The sequence below is a fragment of the Mandrillus leucophaeus genome, unplaced genomic scaffold, assembly GCF_000951045.1.
Source record: "Mandrillus leucophaeus isolate KB7577 unplaced genomic scaffold, Mleu.le_1.0 Scaffold162, whole genome shotgun sequence".
NCBI classification, from domain to species: domain Eukaryota; kingdom Metazoa; phylum Chordata; class Mammalia; order Primates; family Cercopithecidae; genus Mandrillus; species Mandrillus leucophaeus.
The window spans coordinates 1,296,495-1,321,742 of NW_012101610.1; the positions used below are offsets into that span (position 1 = coordinate 1,296,495).

Below are 25,248 nucleotides of genomic sequence, written 5' to 3' on the forward strand. Positions count from 1 at the left end.
TTTGGGGGAAAACATACTAAGTTTCTTTCTTCCTTCCTTCCTTCTTTCCTTCTTTCCTTCCTTTCTTTTACTTTCCCTTTTTTTTTTTTTTTTTTTGAAACAGGATCTTGCTCTGTTGCCCAGGCTGGAGAGCAGTGGCACAATCTCCACTCACTGCAGCCTTGACCTCTTGGGCTCGAACAATACACCCACCTCAGACTCCCAGGTAGCTGGGACAACAGGCACGTGCCACAGCACCTGGCTAATTTTTTTGTATTTTTGTAGAGATGGAGTCTCCCCATGTTGCCCAGGCTGGTCTTGAACTCCTGGACTCAAGCTATCTGCCCACCTCAGCCTCCCAAAGTGCTGGAATTACAGGCGTGAGCCACTGCACTTGGCAAATAATAAGTTTCTTATTAGTAAAACCTTTTAATGTTTAATGCCCCTTGATGACTCCCTATTGCCTCCCAACAGATCCAACTCAAATAGTGCTGCAAAGCCCTTGAAATCGAGGACTGTTACTTCTCTACCTTGTCTCCAGCCAGACCTCCCTCCCTACTCTCTCTTGGGTGAGGGTGAGCAGATGACATAAAAGAGAGAAGCCTCATGGGAATGTGAACTGGAGGGAAGCCATACGTGGAAATGTGAGTCTAGCATGGCCTTCCCTTCTGATTTTCAAAAGAAGCTCAAATCCAGGATTGAACATGAAATACTCCAGTTTATAAATACAGCAACTAATTCAGAAAACTTATAGATGCATCTGCCCCCCACCCCCACCCACCGCTGCCGAGAATCCACCCCACAAGCTGTCAGTCTGTGACCTCTATTCTATGCTGAACTTCTACCTGCTCAACAGCCATCCTGTCTCTTGCTTCTTGTCCTTTGCACATTTCATTCCCTCCTATTGGCATGCTTTGCTTCCCAGTCACTTGATTGGCTCCTATTTCCCACTCCCATCACTGCACACATGCTGCTTCCTCCAGGAAGCCTTCCATGATCCTCTATATTAGATTTCTCCCCTCTTCCTAAGTGCTCCCATAGCATACTGTCTTCTTCCATCATGGAGCTTCTCTCTGAGTATCTATCTGGCTTCTCTGCCAGGCTGTAGCCTCCAGGAGGGCAGAAACTGGTTCTTCAGGTTTACTGACATCTGCAACCTGTGGCAAGGTGCCTGAACACATTAGGGAGTCACTATTTGCGACGGAAGGAAAGCGAAGGAAACTGGCCTGAGTGGGCTTGATGAAAATGCAAAATCCTCCTCACTTGGGTTGGGTCAGTGAACAACCAAAATAACATTTATTGACCATCACCATGTGCCAGGTGTGCTTCTAAGCACTTTATTTGTGTTAATGTATTTAATTCCCACAAGAATCATATGAAGTAGGCATGACTATCCCCACTTTACAAATGAAGAACATGGAGGCATGGAGTGTTTAAGTAACTCAGTCAAAATCACAAGACTAGGAATCGGCAAACCTGGAATTCAACCCCATGAAGTCGGTTTCACTCTCGGAGCTCTTAACCTTTCCTTGTTTCAACGAGGGAAAAGTGTTCTAAGAGCGAAACTGTCAATCACATTCAATAGGGAAATTAATTCTATTTCTGAGCATCTACTCCATGCCAAGCATGGTACAGATGATTTTGCACATTAAGTTATTCAGTCTTCTTAACAGCCCTTTGGAAAGATGTCACCATTGCACAGATGAGAAAACTGAGTTAAGGGTTATGCCCAAGTCAGTTAATGGGGAATTTGATTCAATAGCTATTATAGAAAGTAACAGAAAGAAGTGCCCAAGAAGCTGCATAGACACTGGATTTAGAGAGAAAAAAGTAGAGGTAAGTAGTGAGATCAGTCATCACACATATAAAGGAATACCATGAAAATGACAGCAAACAGATGGATGTCACACAGACAGAACCTTGGGGAGTCCATCCATTCGTCTAACCATCCGTTCATCCATCCATCCATCATTCTTTCATCCCACAAACACTGATGGAGTGCATACTCTTTGACAGCCCTGTGATAAGTCCTCAAGGTTTAGAGTAAAGAGATACAGTCCCTGCTTTCCAGAGGCACCCAGTGAATGGGTGATAAAGATCTTGAAGGATATCATCATAAAAATGTGTTAAATACTCTGGCCAGTGAGGTGCTTAACTCAATGCATTGAGATCAGAGAAGGTTTTAAAAATAGTCTTCTAGGCAAAGGGTTGTGGATGGGGAAGGTATTTCAGGCAGAAGAAATAGCCCATGCAATGCTATGGAGGTAAGAGTGTGTTGCACGTTCAGGCAATGGCTGCTAAAATGAAGTGGCAAGGTGCATTTGCAGGGGTTGCAGAAGGGAGCTGATAGTGCAGGAGGTACCTTGTGGGTTGTGCAAAGATTTTTGATGTTGGCTGATAAAGCACAGGTCTCAAATCAACAACCCATGGACCACACTGTGTATTGGGATGGGGTGTATAAGTGTGTTGCTTGCAAGCCTCTCTGGAAACATTGGAAGACCTGACCACAGTTGGCTGTCATTCCCTCATGGGAAACTACCAAGTGGAGCTAAACGGTGACCACCCTCCTGCAATGGGGCATGCAATATCCTGCTCACCGGAGGTGCCCACGTGGCATGCCCACTCCACACATTTATATTTCCTGCCCAGGCCCTGTCATCATTTGAGTTTGCAAGACCTAACACGGTGCCATTGAAGGAAGCAGGGAGTTTGAAATGACACCTCATGCTGCCTTGGGATGAACTATTTAGTAAGTTCTCAGCACCTTGAGCCTAAGGAACGGATCCTGTACTCTGGGAGCCTGACTCAGGCTCTGGCACACTGTTGGGCATCACTAAATTTATGTTGAACTGAATTGGATTCATGTAGAAAATTCTGGCACAAACCCTCTTCTCAGGGAGCTAATGGTCCCAAAAAGATCTCTCCCACACACTGAACACCAAATTAATTTCCAATTACCCTGGATTACATCACCTGGTTCATTTTCTGCAGTAAACCCTAAGTACATTCAAAACTGTTAACCAGCCTTTTGCTTGTCTGCAATGTTCGGTTAATCTATATTCATAGTTATTCCTTCATTTATTCATTCAACAGGTGTTTATTGAGAACCTACTATATGCCAGGAACTGTGTAAGAACTTGGCAATATATTAATAATAATCAGCAAAGCAAGCGCACTTCCTGCCCTTCCAAACTTTTACCCTGTTTAATAGTGATGATGATAAAAAGTGTATAGCGTGCCTAGTACCAGGCACTTTCCCCGTATTAATTTATTTAATCCTCATAAAAGCCTGTGATAGGTGCTGTGTCAGCACACTTTTCATAGATGAGCAAACTGAAGGCCCAGAGAGGTTAAGTAAATTGCCCAAGGTCACACAGCTTGAAGGCTGCAGGGGCAAGTTTGAATCCCAGCAAGCTGGCTCCGGAATCTGTACTCCACCACCTGTCTTTCTGAGATGACGCTAGGAGCCCCTGACACACCTTCTGAATCCTTAAAGTGGTGGTCATTATAATTGTGGTCAGCTTTCATGACACCTGCTGCCATGGAACCCTGGGTATGTAAATGAACCACAAATCATGCTCTAGAACCTTGGTATAGGCTACTTCATTTTTCCCCCTGATGTCACGTGTTATTGCTTTTTCTTCTTTTAAGTTGGAGACACTGGACGCAGACCTTATACGAGGAAGGAGCTAGAGGATGCAAAGTCAATAGTTGCTGGTTGCAGTTTATATATGCGTTAGCTGCAGGGCATGCAGGTCAGCGGTGCCTTAAAAATGATCCCTAAGGGCTGGGTGCAGTGGCTCACGCCTGTAATCTCAGCACTTTGGAAGGCCAAGCCAGGCCTCGCAGGTCAGGAGTTTGAGACCAGCCTGGTCAACATGGTGAAACCCTATCTCTATTAAAAATACAAAATTTAGCCAGGCATGGTGGTGGGTGCCTGTAATCCCAGCTACATGGGAGGCTGAGGCAGGAGAATCGCTTGAACCTGGGAGATGGAGCCTGCAGTGAGCCGAGATGGTGCCACTGCACTCCAGCCTGGGCGACAAAGTGAGACTCAACCTCAAAAAAAAAAAAAAAAGAAAACAAAAAAAAAACCCTAAGAAGAGAAACTTTAAGACTAGAAAGACAGCTTGAGTCGCTGACTAAAGTTTGTTTTGTTTTTGCTTTGTTTTGCATGATCATAGCTCACTGCAGCCTCCAATTCCTGAGCTCAAGCGATCCTCCTGCTTCAGTCTCCCAAGTAGCTGAGACTACAGGCTTGCACGACCACCCTCAACTGATTTTTTAACTTTTTTAAAGAGATCTGGGGTCTCACAATGTTGCCCAGGCTGGTCTCAAACTCTTGGCCTCAAGAAATTCTCCCACTTCGGCCTCCCAAAGTGTTGGGATTACAGGTGTGAGCCACTGAGCCTGGCCATTTTTTTTTTACTGCTTCTCTTTCTTCACTGTCACTCACAGTCCCTACCATTTCCAGATCCTCGAGTGCCATTCTCCTCAATCTCCCCCTGCATGTTTCTCTGAAGCCTTCCCTTGCCATAAACTCAGAACCAAGAACTCATTGCTGCTTCCTCTCCAAGTGCCCAAGAAAATGCCTCGGTCTCCTGGCTTACGCATACCAAATGGTCATGTAGCCTCTTTCCCTCTCTGCCTCCCTCACTAGAGGGTGAAATAGATCTGCCATCCCTCACCTGCAGCCCCAGCGCAGAAAATGACACGTAATACATGCTCAGCACACGCTATGGGAATAAAAGAAGTCTCGGAGAGAGGAGCGACTTACCCAAGCTACAGAGTTGGTTGGTGGCAGAGCAGATTTCTACTGGGTCACAATGGACTGTAAGCTCCCTGTGGATGCAAACCACTTGTGTGTTTGTGTACCGCTGCATCCCTGTGTCTGGAACAGTGCCTGATTCACAGTGGGCAGCTCAGTAAACATTTGTTGAATGAATAAGTGAATGCCCATCTTATTTAATCCTTCCTTTGTCCTTGTCTTCATGGGAGAATGAGGAAGGGTAATGGAAAATGATGGCTTTGTGTTGGCTGTATTTTGTATGCACAATTGATAAGCTATTTGCCCACAGCTAAAAATACCTACCCCTGGCAGCCATTGGGAGAAGCAGATGGATGATGCTTAGCACAAGATGTTTAATCAAACAGCGACAACCCAGGCAGAGCCTCAATTAGCCTCTGACACCCCAGTGAACTCCAGACGAAGAGCACAGATGCCTCTGATTTCCTGTTGGTCCCCTCGCACCCAATAACCATCACCCCTGTGTCCACAAAACAGCAAAAACTAACAAGCATCCCCTGGCCAAGGCAGTCACTAGCTGGAAGTCAGTAGATGGGCAGGACTGGCAGAAGCTCAGCACATGGGGCCAAAACAATGGAGAATCAGCCAGTGGGGAGCATTATTTGCTTTTGAAAAGGGGCAATGGGCAGGAGCTCAGTTGTATGCCCTGGATTTCAAGGAGGTGATTAGCTTATCCCCACTGATTCCCAGGGGCTGGGAGTGGCAAGCATTCTCAAAGGCCATACGACTGCTCTGAAACTGATTCTTCTCTCAACTTCCCTCATGCCTCATATGTGCCAGCTGATGGACACTGTTTAAAAATACTAATGTTACAAAAGAAAACAACTGGCCCATTTCTAGTTAATAGTCAGTTCCCTGAGCTGATTATGGAGGTATCTGGACAAGTAAGTGCACCAAATGCACTCTAGAGTCTAACAAATTGTTTCTGAACCCTGGGTCTAGCACACACTTACTGTGTGATCTGGGCAAATTCCTTAACCTCACTGAGCCACAGTGTTCTTGTCTTTAAAATAGGGATATTAGTAGTAGCTATCTCATGATGTATGAGGATAAAATGTAGTGCAAGTAGCCAGGCGCAGTGTCTCACACCTGTAATCCCAGCACTTGGGAGGCCGAGGCTGGTGGATCACTTGAGGTCAGCAGTTCGAGACCAGCCTGGCCAACATGGTGAAACCCCGTCTCTACTAAAAATACAAAAATTAGTTGGGTGTGGTGGCAGATGCGTGTAATCCCAGCTACTCGGGAGGCTGAGGCAGGAGAATTGCTTGACCCCGGGAGGCGGAGGTTGCAGTGAGCCAAGATTGCACCATGGCTCTTCAGCCTGAGTGACAGAGCAAGACTCAGTTTAAAAAAAAAAAAAAAATGAGTGCAAGTGAAACCTCTGGCAAGTGAGCCAAACACAGTCAGTGCTCAATAAAGGGAACTGTTATTGTTAAATGTACCAGCCTTGCTCAGGTGTTGGAGAGTGGGAAAGCTGGAAGAGGCATTTGATACCATTGCATACAACTTTAGTCAACTTCCTAACCCTTTCAAGCCTGAGTCTTTTTTATCCATAAGAGGATGAAAATAGTGCCTACCTTACTAGTAAGGATTAAGTACTAAATATTTAACAGTAGGTATTAGGTATTGCCTGATATTATAACGTTAGGTAATATATCATATTATAGATATGCAGTATACTTGGCGTATATGAAGATGTGAGCTCAGTGCCTAACACGAGATAAGCACTCAATAGTTATTAGCTGCTCTGAGGGAACAGTGGGGATCTCTTCTTTCATGCCTCTTTACCTTTGCACATTGCCGTTCACTCTCCCTGGAGAGCCCTCTTGTGTCTTATCTGCCTGTTAAACTCCTACTCATCTGCCCTAGATGTGAGCCACGATGCTGTCATTATCATTATTATTGCCTATTATGAACTCGTTCATTTTACAGATATGGAAACTGAGGGCTTAAAGAAGGAAGGTGGCTTGTCCATTAGCAGATAGGAGTCTATATCAGAGCCCAACCTAACAGTGTAGATTCTCCTGACAAACTTGGGAAGTCTAAGGACATTTTCATCGATTGAGTCTGAGAAATAGGGTCCTTTCTAGAGCTAGTTCCCACAAATCAAGAAATATACCAGAAGACTGTTCCTAGAATTGCCAGTGCTTCTTCCCTCTCATTGAGCCTTTGCCTGGTTCAATTTGTCACCTTAGCAGGACTGATTGTTATGTGTCCTTAATAACTATTGAGTGGTTTCTTTAGGCCAGGATCCGTGCTAAGAGGTCTGTGTGCACAATTCTCTCTAATCCTCACAGCATCCCTTTGAAACAGGTACCATTTTTACTACCATTTTATTGGTAAGGAATCCGAAGTTTATTGTGTTTACACAACTTGTCCCAAAGCACCAGCTAGAAACGTGCAGATCTAGAAGGCTCATCTGGATCAGCATGTCTGCATGCCAGACATGCTCCAAAATGCATGTCTCTGGTTTTAAGTATCCTCTCCTCTCTGGTAACTCCTCTGCTCATTGTTTGCCGGAGAGCCACCTGCATGTTCAGGACTTGTTCTTGTAAAGCCCTGACCCCATCTATCTTTGTGACAAACTCCCGGAACTGAGAAAACACCACTGCGTTCATCACTTGGTATGAAACTTGACCCAAGATCGTGCCATCAAGTCCTTTTAAGATACTTCATCTTACCAGCTGTGCCATCTTCAGCAGGTGGCTTACCCTCTCTGAATACCAGTTTCCTCATTTGTAAAATGAAGACCAGAATTCTACCTGCACTGCCATCTCCTTGTAGTTTTTTTTTTTTTTAATCAATTAACTTTTTAAATAAACCGACCTTATTATATAAGCAGGTCTTTATCACTACCTTACACAGAGAAATAACATTCCTCTAATACCATTAAAACTAAATGCATAATTTTATAAATAAATATGTTCATCAGTGAATCATATAAAATCATCTCATCTATGCAAAGCCACCCAGCACATAGTAGGTGCTGCTCAATATAGAATAGTAGGTGCTGCTCAACATAGGACAGTCATTAGAAAATGAACTTTGGTACTGAGATATACAGTTTGAAAACCATTGGGTCTATTGGCTGGCTTGGATGTGGCTTCATGATTGAGGTCTAGCACTTATTATGGTTACCCAATGAAGCGTCCCTGGTCAAAAAGCCAGAACCAATTCTGCTGTCAAGAGGAGGTCAATTGGTTGGCAAGGCTGACTCCAGCCCTGCAGCCTGGCTGCTGACTCACCTTTTCTCCATTGCCCTGAGTCAGACTGTGCTGGGATAGCAGCCATCTTATCTCTTGCTGCCTACTCATCAGCAAGGAGGAGACTTGCTAGGTCTCAACTGTTCTGGTCTACATTGGAAACCATCGCTTTGCTAATTTCTAGGAGAAGCCAGGGAGGCTGCACCATGGATCCGGGGCCCAAGACCCCAAGGACAAATTCACAACATATGTTCCACCTTGGCAGACATCACCAATCCATCAAAGCACCACTAAGGCCAGGGATGGTGTTAGAATACTTTTCAACATGGCACCCAGACAGCCATTACCAATAGACTTGGTTCCAATAGGTTCCCAGTTTCCTACAGGATAAAGTTCAAACTCCTTGCATGCCACACATGATCATTTATGATTTGATCCTGTTGACCTCTTCAGCTTGCTCCTCTGGCATTCCACTATAGTGCCTTTAAATACCATCTTGTGATGAATCCCACATTTATTCTTCACTGTAGATCTTACCCTGAAACCCCAGACTGCTTGTTCAACATTTTCATGAAGAAGTCTAAAAAATATCTTAAATTCAACATGTCCAAAATTGAACTTCCAGTCTTATGCCCAGATTTGCTTTTCCAACAACCCCTTCCCATCTAAGTTGATGGAAGGTTCATTCTTTCACTTTTAGTTTAGAAGATGAAACATGATCCCTTATAAAGGGAGATACAAAAAAAAAACAAAAAAAAAAAAAAACAGAAAATGCTGATTCTAGCTTTGAAAAGAATCCATTCAAGTGCTAAAATGTAGTTTAAAAAAAAGAAAAAGAAAAACACAAAAAAGAGGTCTTCACAAGAAAAATAATAGGAGATGATAGTGAAGCTACAAAGAAAATTAAAGAGCTATCAAAATGGGAACTAAAATTTTAAGAGAACCAAGGCTATTTCAGAGGATGCAAGAGACAACTGAATCATCATGCAATAATGGCTTTTAAGGGTTTGATTCTACAGATAATGACCAATGTTATTCTCCACCAAGCAGAGAAACAAAGTTGAGGGTAAGGTTTGGAATACAACTGCAACTAGAGGGCTTACGGTAGAAGCAATGAAGCATTTCCTGATAGGTTAACAGGGTTGTTAGTGCCTGGGATGATTCATGGGGAGAAGCTAGAATCTTTGCTGGCATTCCTTGAGAGCTTGACTCTCTCTCACTCATCTTTGCTTCTAGTGCAGGTTCCCACCTCCAGAAGATGCTCAGTAATTGTCTGCTGAGCTGAACTAGCCAAATGTTAACACGTAAAAATAGCTAATGTTTTCTGAGTGCTATGGGCCAGAAACTGTGCTAAGTATTGTGCCTATATTATTTTATATATTCTCATAATATCCTATGTGGGTACTATTTATTGCGATGCCCATTTCACAGATGTAAGCACTGAGGCTCAGAGACATTAGCTCACTTGCTCACCATCACACAGTTAGTAAATGGCTGTCTTGGGATTTGAACCTGGGCTGGCTGCCTCCAGAGAGTCTACTCTTAACCACTATGCTCCCAACTAGGATAGGTTCTTTGGTACCCAAATATTTTGGGTAAGAGTCAGCCTGCAAAAAAGTAAGAATAGCCCTTTGGGGAACCAGAAAGCCATCCCCCCAAGGGGTTGTCTTTCCTATGGTAGGAGGGTGCCACTGCCTAACCTCCACCTCCCTAGTCTACAACCAGTTTCATGCCTCTACTAACCAACTGCGGGAAGAAAGCTCCACATTCCCAGTTTTCTGCCTTGGGGCAAGAGGAACAACAGGAAACAAGGATGGCCACTGGCCAGCTGTCAGTGCCTGATACTGGAGACATATGGTGGGACAGCAGCCCTGGGGAACTTTTTCCTGCTTCTCTCCTAGGGGACCACTCAACACCGAACCTCCTGGAGACCTCCCAGCACCTTTTTCAGAAGCTAAAAGACTGACTACCAAGTCTTGTCAGCATCATCTTTTTATTTACCCTTCTTCCACCCCAGGGTCCAGAGTGGGGCAGGTAACAGTGAGGGAGGTGGCAGCCACCAGAGGCAGTGCCCCATCATACGATTCGGTCTCTACCCCTCAGCTGATCTAAATAAGGGCATTGCTGACTTCTTATGTAGGAGTCTTAGAAATTGATCTTCCTAAAAATCCATCCTTGGAGCACCTCCCAGAAGCAGGTAAAATAACACCGCTGCAATTGTCCACAATGCCAGGAGTCTGCCTAACATGAGCGCTGACTCTTCTGATGCAAAAGATGGCAACTTTGTCAGAGAGAGATGCTTTTCTTTTCTTCTCTTTCCTCTTTTCTTTCTTTTCTTTTTGAGTCAGAGTCTCACTCTGTCGCCCAGGCTGGAGTGCAGGGGCATGATCTCGGCTCACTGCAACCTCTGCCTCCCTGGTTCAAGCAAAGGAAGAGATGCTTTTAAGTCACAGGGGATGGTGACTGAAAGGGGTGAGTGGCTTCTTTTTTTGGAAATTTAGGATGCAGAGAACTAGGATTTGTAAAAGGTCACTCCAAGAATCTAATGATCCCAAAGAGGCAATTCTCTTTCCTATTCTTAAGACCCCTGTGGACTGAGCAACTGTGCTCAAGAGTGGCCTGCTCTTCTTCACATAACTGCCATTGCAATCAAAAAAGTTCTTCTTGATATCTAACTTAAATCCTTTTGTAGCCTCCAACTTGAGCTCTTTTCCATCTTGTAAATTCTTTTAGCTGCCTTTAGGAGGGAGGGAGAGAGGGAGTGAGAATACCAGGAAAGTGGAAGAAAGGAGGGAAAGAGGGAAGAAAAGTGTGTTACTCTTTAAACCAGCATTTCTACTTTTGGGAATTTATCCAAAAGAAATGCACAAAAATGCTTCATGAACTTAATGCTTATAGTAACAAAAATAGTCATAATAAGTAATGTCCAGCAATAGGTGAATATTTCATGAATATCATTGACATATGGAAAAATCTATTATTTATGTCTAAGTGAAAAAATCAAGTTGCACAACATTATTGTAAAATCTGATTTTGTGGGGATAATTATTATTACTAGTTGTGCTATTATTGTGGGCATATAAGCATCCTGGAGATATAAACACCAAGCGTCCAACAAACTTCTGGTTATCTATTGCAGCATGGCAAACCCCAAAACTTAAGAGGCTAGAAGCAACAATTTATGATTATTTGTCATGGTTCCTGGGCTGACTGGGCTCTGCTGGGTGGTTCTTGCTTCTGGCCTCTCATGCATTTGCAGCCAGTGAGCAGTGGGACTATACTCACTTGGGAACTTTATTGAGCTGGATATCCATGATGGCTCATTCCCATGGATGACAGTGGATGCTCAATATTGGCCATGAGCTTTACTGAGGCTTTCAACCAGAGGCCCTACACATGGCCTAAGTGGCATGTGCCTCTCACAGAAAGGCAACTGGGTTCCAAGAAGGAGCATACCGAGAGCATGTGTTCAAAAGACCCACTTATAACCTAGCCTCAGAAGTCACGCAATATCAGTCCTGACATAATGTATTGGTCAAAAGTAAATTACAGTGCCAGCTCCAACTCAAGGCATGGAGACTACATAGAGGAATGTCTACCGGGGGCATGGTACACGAGGGTCCGCCTATGAGGCTAGCTGACACATTATCCATGCAAGATGGGGTTTTGACAGACTTTCCCCTTCTAATTTCTAATGTAGTTTGGTTTAATGTCCTGGCTCACCACCTAGCTGTGTGATCTCAAACAAGTTACTTAACCTCTCTGAACCTCAGGGCTTTTAAATCATGGTACCCACTACACTACACAAGGTAGTTGTGAAGATTAAGTGAGATATTGTATGTAAGATGCTTAGAAGTGCCCTGAGCACAGTGGATACACAATAAAAGTAGCCAAATTCTATTACTGTTATTATTAGACACTGATATAATGTTTAATTTTTGACAGGCGCATATTACTTTTGTAATTGAAAAAATAGTTTTTAAAGACAAGAAAAAGGCAATGTAGCAGAACTAAAAGATATAAACTCAGAACTCCCAGTTGAGCTGCTTCTTCCAAGGAACCTGCAGAGATCCCTTAGTCATCACAGACACAGAAAATACTTCTAGAAGACCTTGACCCTTTCCCTCTGGGCCAGCAGACAATTCAGTGGTGTGGTCTGACGACAAAACCTGCGTTGTTCTCTCAGCCACTCCCCCAATCCTCCCAAGCTTGAGCACAGTAAGCTGCAAAATACGGGAAATGAATTCCCTCAAGAATATAACCAAGAAGCTTTGCAGTCACAAAACATGGGCTTTTTATTATCCAGGAACTTAAACCTGTCCGACGACACCATTGACAGAAAGGATTTGCTTTTTAGAAGCATTGACATTTTGGTGGTGAAGTTCAGCGGGGCTTGCTTGGATGGGATTGGTTGGGTTTCCTCAACAATGGAATCACTGGCTCAGTTTGACAGGAAAGCTCAGAAATGGAATTTCAGGCAGTGAGAACTTCGGTTTCTTCATTTACTCACCCCTTATAAATACACACAGACCCTGTCAACACCACTCTTTCCCTTTGGGGAAAATGTGCCACTGTAGAAATGAAAGAATTTTTAAATATGGAGAGTTACAGCAAATGTCAAGCTTTTAAGAGTTGAAGACTCTACCTTTTCATTTCTTTTTCAGAAAATCAATACACAGGCACCGCACCATTCCCCTCTGGGTCTCCTCAGCTCACACTTCTTTCTCCCACCCCAAAGATCTCCTACATGTTCTTGATGTTGCCTTGGGGGAAAATCTACCTGTACAAAAGAAATGGGAAACTCACTGTCTGCGGGTTAGTTTCTCAAGAGAGGCAATCACTAGAAACTTAAGGAAATGTCAAATATGAATACCTAGCAATTTCACTTGGAGTTGATGACTTGCCTGACTTAAAGCATTAATTAGATGGGGCTGGAATACTTTTAAAGAGCTTCAATATGGAGAATTTTTAGCACCACACTTCAAACAGGGTTCAGCTGGGGAGGAAGAAAAAGTGGGAGAGTCACTTTTCATAGAATATATATATATATAGCACTTTTACATATATATAGAATATATATATATAGATTATATATATATAGCACTTTTTCTGGGGACACCCTGCCATTTATACATCCTGCCTCCTTGGGAAGCAGGGATGTGAAAGGGAAAGCAGGCATTGTTTAATGGATGGGGGCGGAAAAAAGAGGTTGTGGCTGAGCATGATGACTCACGCCTGTAAGTACAGCACTTTGGGAGGCTGAGGCCGGTGGATCACGTGGGGTCAGGAGTTCAAGCCCAGCCTGGGGCCAACATGATGAACCCCCGTCTCTGCCAAAAATACAAAAATTAGCTGGGCATGGTGGCACGTGCCTCTAATCCCAGCTACTCGGGAGGCTGAGGCAGGAGAATCGCTTGAACCTGGGAGGCGGAGGTTGCAGTGAGCCGAGATCGCATCACTGCACTCTAGCCTGGCAGACAAGAGCAAAACTCAGTCTCAACAAAAAGAAAAAAAGAGGTTGCAAGAAATTATGGCACTTTTCTAAGTCAGGGGCAACCTAAGGAACAGGAATCGCATTATTTATGTTGAGAACCCTTTTCTATGACCAAAAATAAACAAAGCAGAATCTAATAAGCCAGAAAGTCAGACAGAGCTGGGGTCTCCATTTTCATTTTTCTCTGCCTCCCTTACTTGTTCTGTTTGTGACTTTGAGCAAATTATCTAAAAATGCCAGCCTTGGTTTCCTCATCTCTAAAATGGGAAATCATTCTCATGTCTCTCTGTTCTATGAATATAACAAGCTGATTCTCACCACAAGGCTGTTGCACTTGCCAATCCCACTGCCTAGAATCTTTTTCCCACAAGTATTTGTATGACAGATCCCTAGATCCCTTCTTTTTTCCTTTCCTTTTTTTTTTTTTTTTTTTTCTGAGACAGAATGTCACTCTGTAATCCAGGCTGGAGTGCAGTAGTGTGATCTCGGCTCACTGTAACCTCCGCCTCCCTAATCCAAGTGATTCTCCTGCCTCAGCCTCCCGAGTAGCTGCGATTATAGGCACCCACCACCGCATCTGGCTAATTTTTGTATTTTTAGTAGAGATGGGGTTTCACCATGTTGGCCAGGCTGGTCTGGAACTCCTGACCTCAAGCGATCCACCACCCTCGGCCTCCCAAAGTGCTAGGATTACAGGCATGAGCCACAGCATCTCGCCTCCCTTCTCTTCATCCTTGATTGGACTGAAATGTTGCTTTTAATCTAAAAGTTACTACCCCATGAATCTGTCTCATCCCTTGGTGTTATTCTTCCTAGTATCACATCTGACATTCTGTTGTGCATTTGTGTGTGTGTTTATTTATTGTCTGTCTCCCTCATTGTACTATAAACTCCATGGCAAAAGGGAATCTGTCCACTTTGTTAATACCTGTATCTCCAATGCCTCATCCAATGCCTGGCATAGTCAATGCCCAGTTGATATTTGCTGCATGAATGGACTCTCAGGCAATAGCTACCATCCATTAAGCACTTCCCACATGCCAGACACTGTTTTAACCACTTTATTGAAATTATCTCACTTAACCCTCAGAACAATCCTATGAGGTGGATAGTCTTATTAACCCCATGATATGGTTTGACTGTGTTCCCACCCAAATCTCATCTTGAAATGTAGCTCCCATAATCCCTATGTATCATAGAAGGGACCCAGTGGGAGGTAGTTGAATCATGGGGCTGTGTCTTTGCCATGCTGTTCTCATGATAGTGAATAAGTCTCATGAGATCTGATGGTTTTATAATGGGGAGTTCCCCTGCACAAGCTCTTGCTGGCCACCATGTCAGACGTGACTTTGCTCCTCATGAGCCTTCTGCCATGATTGTGAAGCCTCCCCAGCCAGGTGGAACTGTGAGTCAATTAAACCCCTTTCCTCTGCAAATTATCCAGTCTTGGAAATGTCTTTATTGGCAGTGTAAGAACAGACTAATACACTCCATTTCATAAAGAAGGGAACTGGGGCACAGAAATATTGAATAAACTTGTCTAAAGACAAGGTGGTAATAATACCCAGGCAGCCCAGCCCCAGATCCCACACTCTTAGCAACTGGATTCCCATACCCTTGATACAATAGACCTTTAGACCTCAACCTCTTCACAGCTTGGGTTCCATGAAGCTCTGACTATATATGATTAGGTCAGAGGAGCAGGGATTGCAAGCCAAGCCTTTAATCAGAACCCTTCACCAAAGCTTTTGTCCTTTCTTTATCTATTCACCAGCAGCTCCTGTATACTGTGTTCTCATTTATCTCTTTAATACTTACCACTTATATGATGTTTCTCCACTCTCTGAGTAGAGACTTTACGGGTATCCACCAGAGTACCTAATGTATATCCACCTTAGGCCTATGTACAGGCATTTGCCTACAGAAAGTAGATGCTAAATACTTTTTGGAAAAATTTCTGGATGAATAAAACATTTTGAAATGCTTTTCAACAGAACACAGCAAGGCTGTTTAATAAAAGAAAGCTATAAAATGCAAGAATGCTTACAAAGCAAGCAGAATTCAATATAAATATTCTTTGTCTTAATAAACCAAACTCTTCCTATTTCTCCCCCTCAGAACCTTTGCACTTGCTGTTTCCTTTGCTTGAAACACTTGCTCCTTCCAAGCTTTCTGCCTTTTAACCTCTTCCTGGTCTTCCAAATCTCAGCAAAGATTTTTCTGATTCCTACTCCAAAACATTCCTTCATAGCATTCACTAGAGCTTGCAGTTAATGCATTTTCTTCCATGGTTCTTCAGCTGATGTTCTTCTTGCCTAACAGAATCTAAGCTCCATGCAAGCTAAACAGACCATGTCTATTTTGTTCACCATCCCCTTCCAGGACACAGCTCAGAATAGGTACATAATGCATGAATGCAGTTTTGAAATATCAAGTTTACAAATATAAGGACCTTTGCTTTAGTGGGTATTTTTTCTTAAGTAGTGACTTAAGTAGGACATATTCACCATTTTTCTCTACATTGTGTGCAGTATAGCATATCTTCATGGTACCCCCACCCCACTGGGAATAAGTACCAATACTGCAGATTGATTTTGAGCATGGATGTTGGTCCTGGGTTTGAATCCTGGCTAATTAATGTAATCAGTATCTTAACTCTCTACCACTTCAAAATGTTGTTTCAAAGTGCTTTGGACAAGAATGAGAACAGCATAGACTTTAAAAAAAAAAAAAAAAAAAAAAACTGGTAATACTGAGAGGATATGGAGCAACTAGAATTCTCATATTCTGCTGTTGGGAATCTAAATTAGTAAAATTTTACAAAGCAATTCATCAGTATCTGTTAAAGATGAGGAGGCACATACTCTAAAACATAATAAATACACTTCCATGTATACATTCCCCCAGATAAACTTTCATAGATAAGTACTTCTCATGGAAAGTCATGTCAAGACATTAACTTTGGTTTATAACAGCAAAATCCTGGAACCAATTTAAAAGAATGAACATATTTAATATAATAAATTATAAATAAATAAATAAATCAGTAAGTTCCTACAGCAGAATGCTATGTAGGCATTCAAATGGGTGAACTAGTTCTTCATGTAGCAACAAAAATGGGTCTCAGAAATACAATGTTGAATGACAAAATCAGTGTATAGAATGGCAGTTTCAGTATAAAAGAAAGCAAAAGGCTGGGCACAGTGATGTGCACCTGTAGTCCCAGCTACTTAGGAGGTTAAGGTGCGAGAGTCACTTGAGCCCTGGAGTTCAAAGCTGTAAAGCACCATGATTGCACCTGTGAATAGCCACTGCACTCCAATCTGGGCAACATAGCAAGACCCTGTATCTAAAAAAGAAAGAAAGAAAGACTATGTAGACGTGGCACTGGTCACTGCACACAGCCTGCAGCATGGTGGTTGCATCTAGAGAAAGAAGATGGAAAAGAATGAGAACAGAGCTTCTTCAGAGAGGAGACTTCGACTGTATCTATAGTGTCATTTCTTTCTTTAAAGAAAGCTGAAGTAAATATGGCAAAATGTTAAAATTTGTTAAATCTGAGTGATGAGTACACCAGGTTTTGCAGGTGTGTTTATTATAAGACATTTTTACATGGGAACCATTGTATAACATTTTAAACGGCTACCAAGAAAGGAAGAGAGACAGAGAGAGACTGAGAGAAAGATCTGGATTCTAGCTCTGCCATTGGACTTCAGACAAGGAACATAAGCTTTCTGAGAACTTAGCTTGCAAAATAGCATTATCAGTGTTCAAATTTCAGGGTTGATTGTGAGAATGAATGAAAATAAATGTGTAGAATGACTTCTAGATATTATTCATTGGAATATCATTTTGGAGTGAGTCCCTAATGACTTTCTAAACATGCTTAATTCAGGGAGACTTTTTAAAAAAAACTGATCAGAAACTATATAGCTGTATTTTCAAAACAAATATGACCCCACAAAAAATAATACATTGCTGCTCTTCGTGCAAAAACTGTATATGAGGTTTGCAAAAGTAATTGCGGTTTTGCCCGTTACTTTTGCACCAACCTGATACATGCACATTGTATGGACATATATAAGCATAGATTATTTATTAACTGTATGTAGTTTCCCTGAGGGAGGGGAATTTTGATGATTGGAGAACAAAAGTAGAAGGAAAATGTACTTTTCCTTGTTATTATTTTTGATTATGTATATGTATGTAGATTACCTATTCCAAAAATAAATGCAATTTATTTTTAAATTAATCTGAAGGTCACAATCTTCTCTGCACCTCCAATTTTAAATCTACTTAAAAAGGAAAGATCCTAAAATCCAAGCTCTGAAGAGGTTCTTAAGAGGTTATATGGCCCAGTCTGTTTCCCGAACACATATAGCAAGAAATGCCACCTCAGCCCCAAATTCTTCATGCAACTGAACACAAGAAAGAGCATGAGATGTGGGATCAGGAGATCCTATTACCATGAATTATCAACTGTGTGATTCTAAGCAAGTTGCTTAAACTCTCAGAGCCCCAGTTTCATTCCTAAGATGAAGATAATGGCGGCACCACCTCTCACGGTTGTGTGAAGAGAATGGCGGCTTCACCTCTCACGGTTGTGTAAAGAGAACTCCGGCATCACCTCTCACGGTTGTGTGAGGAGAATGGCGACTCCACCTCTCATGGTTGTGTGAGGAGAATGGCAACACCACCTCTCATGGTTGTGTGAGTCTCTCAGAGCCCCAGCTTCATTCCTAAGATGAGGATAATGGCAGCACCACCTCTCACAGTCGTGTGAAGAGAATGGTGGCACCACCTCCCATTGTTGTGTGAGGAAAATGGTGGCAACACCACTCATGGCTGCGTGAGGAGAATGGCGGCACCTCCTCTCATGGCTGTGTGAGGCTCTCAGAGCCCCAGTTTCATTTCTAAGATGAGGGGAATGGGGGCACCTCCTCTCATGGTTGTGTTAGAATATAAGCACAACTTTAAAATAGTATCCACGTGTTTGTATGAGGTGCTATTTGTAATGCCAAGGTTGTCCCTCAAAAGCATTGATTCAATCATTTTGACTTCCATGGGAGTGAACAATAAACATATGCCTAGGGCCCCAATAGGAGCCAATGAAGTCATCTTTGCTTCAGAGCTAAACCAGTTTTTCTTCTCTCCACAGCAAATATCTTGACAGTGATCATCCTCTCCCAGCTGGTGGCAAGAAGGCAGAAATCCTCCTACAACTATCTCTTGGCACTCGCTGCTGCCGACATCTTGGTCCTCTTTTTCATAGTGTTTGTGGACTTCCTGTTGGAAGATTTCATCTTGAACATGCAGATGCCTCAAGTCCCCGACAAGATCATAGAAGTGCTGGAATTCTCATCCATCCACACCTCCATATGGATTACTGTTCCATTGACCATTGACAGGTATATCGCTGTCTGCCACCCACTCAAGTACCACACGGTCTCATACCCAGCACGCACCCGGAAAGTCATTGTAAGTGTTTACATCACCTGCTTCCTGACCAGCATCCCCTATTACTGGTGGCCCAACATCTGGACTGAAGACTACATCAGCACCTCTGTGCATCACGTCCTCATCTGGATCCACTGCTTCACCGTCTACCTGGTGCCCTGCTCCATCTTCTTCATCTTGAACTCAATCATTGTGTACAAGCTCAGGAGGAAGAGCAATTTTCGTCTCCGTGGCTACTCCACGGGGAAGACCACTGCCATCTTGTTCACCATTACCTCCATCTTTGCCACACTTTGGGCCCCCCGCATCATCATGATTCTTTACCACCTCTATGGGGCGCCCATCCAGAACCGCTGGCTGGTGCACATCATGTCCGACATTGCCAACATGCTAGCCCTTCTGAACACAGCCATCAACTTCTTCCTCTATTGCTTCATCAGCAAGCGGTTCCGCACCATGGCAGCCGCCACGCTCAAGGCCTTCTTCAAGTGCCAGAAGCAACCTGTACAGTTCTACACCAATCATAACTTTTCCATAACAAGTAGCCCCTGGATCTCACCGGCAAACTCACACTGCATCAAGATGCTGGTGTACCAGTATGACAAAAATGGAAAACCTATAAAAGTATCCCCGTGATTCCCTAGGTGTGGCAACTACTGCCTCTGTCTAATCCATTTCCAGATGGGAAGGTGTCCCATCCTACGGCTGAGCAGCTCTCCTTAAGAGTGCTAATCTGATTTCCTGTCTCTGGCAGACTGGGCAATTCTCAGACTGGTAGATGAGAAGAGATGGAAGAGAAGAAAGGAGAGCATAAAGCTTGTTTTTACTTATGCATTTATTTCCACAGATTCGCATTGACAGCGAAAGTTCCTACCAGTTTGAAGATGCCATTGGAGCTTGTGTCATCATCCTGTGACCAGTTAGGACACAAAGTAGAGAAATAGTCTGTGATTTTGCGCTGGTACCATCCACAGTCACTGGGAACCCTTCGTTTATGTGACTTACCAAACCCCAGTAGCACATAGCTGAGCCTGCACTCTTCTTCCAAGAGCTGAGGTCATTCATCACTTCCCTGTGCTGTTCCCAGGAGCTAACAATAATGACCGTTTCAGGATTTTTTTCAAGGTGCCCTTTGTCCTAGAGAGGGTTGTGGTCTTGAAGTGGCCCTGGCACTCCTAGCTTCAGAATGACACTGTGGGAATAGAAGAGTATTGGATCCCACCCAAACTCTGGCCAGAGCTGCTTCAGGAAATCTCCAAACCCACATAGCTGTGACCTCAAACCTGGGGTCTAAGAGGCAGTTTTCTATTTATCATTATGTATAGATTTTCTCTATCTCCTCCAAAACAAAGACCCTGCCTGGTGCGCAGGGGGAAAGGAGGAATTCTTGAGCCCAGAAAAACAAAAAAATAAGCCCACACTTGCCATTGTTTCAACCCATTCCTGTGTCAGCTGCATACAATCCCGTTACTCAAAATTGCTTCTTGTTATGGTATCACTCAAGCTTCCTAGAGAAGCTCAAGCCTGTCGAGTTGCCAACCCTGCCTCCTTGCTTGCTGAGGCCCTCACCAAATTGTTTTATTTGAAGTGACTTCCGAACTGAATTTAATATTCAAGGGTCAGGAACTGCAGCTCTGCGGGTATGAGAGGAGGTGTTCTCAGCTCTGCCTCACAGCCCAGCTGGCATTGCCATTTCGCCACAAACACAGACACAAAAGGTGCCCATGCTGACGCCTAGTCTGCCCTTTGACGCACATGGCTTAAAAGGGTGGTGCCAGTTCTTGGTAAAGCTATTTAACCCAGATCCTTTGTAAAATGATAAAATATAAGTGTGTTTATTTATTCTACCCTTGCCTGTCCAAGGCAAGAACACTTCTAGGATGTAATAAATAGGGGCATCCCTGGAAATTGCTACTTATGTGTGCACCACACACACACACACACACACACACACACACACGATTATATTCCTCTTATTTAGCTTTTTTTTTTTTTTTTTTTTTAACTTCTCTCTGACTCCCAGTATTCGAATTCATTCCTGTTTTGGAATAAATCTGCCAAAATGACTTTGAAATTACATGATATTTTTGGTGACCAAACAAACAGCAGACAGTCCACCTGAAATATTTAGTTCCTCAGGCTGGATTTTTACTGCATTTGGTCCCTAAGTTGAAAGACATGTCTATCTTTTTTAAGGGAATTTTCAATAAATGAATGGGGTAAGAAAAGGCCCCATGGCAACACAAACCCTAAACTTCAGCCAATGCTGTCAATACTAGTTCAATATAAACTTAGGTTATATTACTCCTGATGATCCTAATTCTTACCCCTTTTAAAGGATTGCAATAGAATCTCATCAGAGCCAAGGATTAGATTCTAAAGTCAGTGCAAAAGATAAAACCTTACAGAGCCAAAGTTACCTTTGCAAAAGATCCTCAAAAAACAGCCATGTTGGAGATTATATTCCATTGCTTTCAAAACCTAACACAGCTAAGTTTTTCTCTAGCACTGGAACAAGTTGTTGTTTATCTGGTTGATGACAAGGCAAAATTGGCTCTCATTTAGGGACCATATTGTGTGATTCTAATGTATCTGAGAACATTAGGACCACCCTGGTGCATCAAGATGCTTCCACTGAAAGAAGTTCATGGAAGTCGTCTGACTGAGGGACAGATCTCCCATCTCCCACGCTCCCCAGGGCGTATGCTCATTGAGTGGAATGGTAAGCAGATTCTCTCACCTCCCTTAAATTGCATTTCTCTCTGTCTCTTTTTTGCCAAGCACGTGTAATTGGACATGTGTTCATTAAATGTGTATATGATGCAATTCCACCACGCCCCCTCATGAATGGACATTGACCAAAGGCTACCTATACTGAATATATATAGATATATATAAATATATTTATTTATTTATTTTTTAAACACCTAGCTCTGAAAAATGCTAGTCTGAGCTATACATGAATGAGTCAAAGTGCAATATCTACAAAGGTTAAGCAATTCCTTTTTGAGAACGTACATAAAATGAAATTTATGTATGTGACTCTCCATGCTCTCTGCTCCATGTTTTTAATTGTATGTAACAATTAATTGTTGATGTGTAGAAACTGGGTGTGCATTGGGAACATTTTCCTCTGACACTTTAATTTATTACTTCTCTTGATGAGAGAGGCTCTACCACGTAGTATTGTGATCTCTTTTCCTCTGAATATGTTTTATATTTTGCTAAATGATATTTAAAAGAGGTCCAATTCTCAAAGGCACTCTAGTGAATTGCTGTCTTCTGCTTAAAATGCAAATGAATGCCCATTGGGTTAGGTTGATACATATCTCTTAAAATTTATTTCAAATTATCTAAGGACTTTTAATTTATTATTATTTATAGTAATAATTTTGGACATCATGTAATGGGTTTTTTTGACTTTAAAACTTTAAAAACCTGTAAGCCTTTTCTTTCAGGCCAGTTTTAACAATAAAGCCTTGAATTTTGAAGCCTGTCATGTAAACGGCTGCTGCTGGTGGCACTAAAGCAATTGCCTTATCCTGGGTTTTTGTGGTGCCTCTTTCAAAGACGGTTAACTAGCTTCTCTCTTGCTACATGATTTGTGTCCTTGGTTGGACATTGCAATGATGATACGCACCACCATGCTGTGTCTTTTTATTGAACAACTTGATGGCTGAAATGTCTCATGGGGAAGGAAATGAGGGGAATGACAGACAAACCTTAAAAGACAGACCGGAGTGGGCATGAACTTGTGTGTTGCGAACACCCTGCTATTGGAAAAGATCACTTTGCACAGTTGGTACCTCCTGGTTCAACATGGGGAGCCTACCAGACGTGAATAAAAGACTCTAATGTTGGCTATTCCAGTTCAAAGAATGGAATAGAAAGTTACCATAGAAAAAAAGCAAATGTTCATATTTTCTTAATTAGATTATATATTGTGTTTGGACTTGTTTGTATTATAATAAATTCTAATATGGTGCGCACTTGGTGTTTGGTATTTGCATCTATGTTCAAGCAATTGCAGTATGCTGATTTTTATTACTATTATTTTTAATTGATAAATCATAATTGTATACATTTATGGGATACAATGTGATGTTTTGATATATGTATACAATGTGGAATAATTAAATCAGGCTAAATTAACACATCTGTCACTTCACTTATCATTTTTTTGTGGTGAGAAATTTGAAATTTATTACCTTAGTTATTTTGAAATATACATTGTTACTGACTCACTCACCCTGTTATGCAATAGATCTCAACATTTATTTCTTCCATCTAACAGACTTTGTGCCGTTTGACAAACATCTCCCATTCCCTGCTTCTCACCTACTTCCAGCCTCTGGCAACCATCATTTTACTCTCTACTTCTATGAGTTTGACTCTTTTGGATTCCACATATAAGTGAAATCATATAGTATTTTTTCCTTCTGTGCCTGGTTCATTTCACTAAGCATGATATCCTCCAAATTGCACAATGCTGGTTAAAACATTTAACATTTAAGAGGACATCTTTCTTATACATTGTGCTGGGTGCTAGAATAAAACCAGAGTTCCACCTGCCTCCTGGTTAGCAGATATACTTCAGAATTTAAGACCACTGAACGTTGTTCCCTATAATCCTAAATTAGGTAGTTTACTGGGTATAAATCTGAATTCGCTTCTGATCATATCCTCCGTACATCTTTGAGACAGTGATGGATGTATTAATAATCATAACTGGAAATCCAGCACCATGTCTAAGAGCTTAGGCTTTGATGTCAGACAGTCACGAGTTCATGTCCCATTCCACCATTTACTAGATGAATGGCCTTGAGCAAGTCCTTGGAGATTTCCTAAGGACTATCCTCATCTAGAAAATGGTGCACAATTTAAATTTTTTCCAGTTGTCTTCAAGGTATGTAGAAACTCTGATAGTCTGGAACCCAAGATTTGGAGTCAGTTATTACAGGCTATAACTTTGCTGGCTGTGTGAACTTAAGCAATGTTCTCAATCTCTCTCTCTGAGTCTCAATTTTCTCTCCATAAAATGGAGCTAATTACAATTCCAGTAGGTAACTTATAAAGTGATTATTAGTAGCAGAGTTTTTTTAAAAGCCTCCAATTGTACATTATTTTACAGGTGAGGATGCTAGGCCCAAAGAGGTGAATGAGCTGGGCCTGAGTGGAACCCAGGTCACTCAACACTCCATCCTTTTCACTTCACCTCATTACCTTCTTTGCAAAATTCTAAGTCATTCCCTCAAAACATCACATTGTTTTTATGCCCATTTTAGAGTTGAGTATATTGCATAATTTTGCAACTCTTCAAACCCAGATCATCCAAGCATGATATATATATTATAACAGCCTCATAATTAAAACTCTCAGCTTGACCTTTCCTTGTGAGTAGAACTTTTTTTTAATTGACTCTATGTGGAATCCTAACCATAGCTCTCAAACTTGCTATGCATTTTCCCACACAAACCACCATCAATTCTGACAGCCACCCACAAACTATTGTCACAATCCATCTTTGCATCAACTTGGAGAATAAAAGTGACTTCGGAGTTGAGGGGGAAGTGCAGAAAAGCAAAGAATTTGCTGAAAGGGTGGCAAACAGAAGCTGTTGGGCATGGTCACAGCAGCCTCATTAATTTTGTCCTCCAATTCAGGGAGGCAGGATAAAGGAGAGTTGAAGGAGGTTGAACCATTAAATAATAATCCTTTTATTAGTGCACTCAGCTAAATGTGATAGTCCGGCCTCTTTGGAGACTGTGCAATTAATCCCATGTACTTGCCAGACACAACAAGGGGGATAAGAGGCTCGTGTCTACTGGGATAAATAGATACTGTGAATTTCCTGGGCTTATTGGCAGAATGTGCCACTGTCATGCCAAAAAAAAAAAAAAGAAAAGCAGAGGAGGGGAATGTTCTGATTTAAAATGAGTAAATAGGGCCACAGGGAAGAGAGATGTCTTCTCATCAACTCTGCATGAGGAGTTGCCATGCCTTTCGAGCTTTGTTATCGAGAGAATGGCAGAATGACATTTCTCTCCACTGGAGATGGAACAAGAGAATGTAAGACTTCAACTGCAGTATGAGAGTTCCAGATTAAACCCAAAGAAGAAATCATTATAGAAATGTCTATTAACACCACAAATGATTTTCAGTGGAAGTTCTTAGAATCTGCTTTTCTGGACATATTTCAAAATGGGTTGTCGATCAGAGTCTTACATGGAACCAAATCTCAATCAGATGGTTTCATGAGCTGACTTTAACAAAAAATCTGCTAACAATGGCTTGAGCAAGATTAGGGG

The 25,248-nt window shown here is 42.2% G+C and overlaps 1 protein-coding gene across 1 annotated transcript in view; it reads left to right on the forward strand.

Moving 5' to 3' along the window:
* GPR139 (G protein-coupled receptor 139) overlaps positions 1-19,826 on the forward strand; it is a 48,610-nt gene extending 28,784 nt beyond the window's left edge. Inside the window, exon 2 of the mRNA XM_011976067.1 lies at positions 18,642-19,826. Coding sequence (XP_011831457.1) covers positions 18,642-19,576 — 935 coding nt within the window. The 3' untranslated portion in view covers positions 19,577-19,826. The remainder of the gene's footprint in view (positions 1-18,641) is intronic.
* Positions 19,827-25,248: the final 5,422 nt, after the last annotated feature.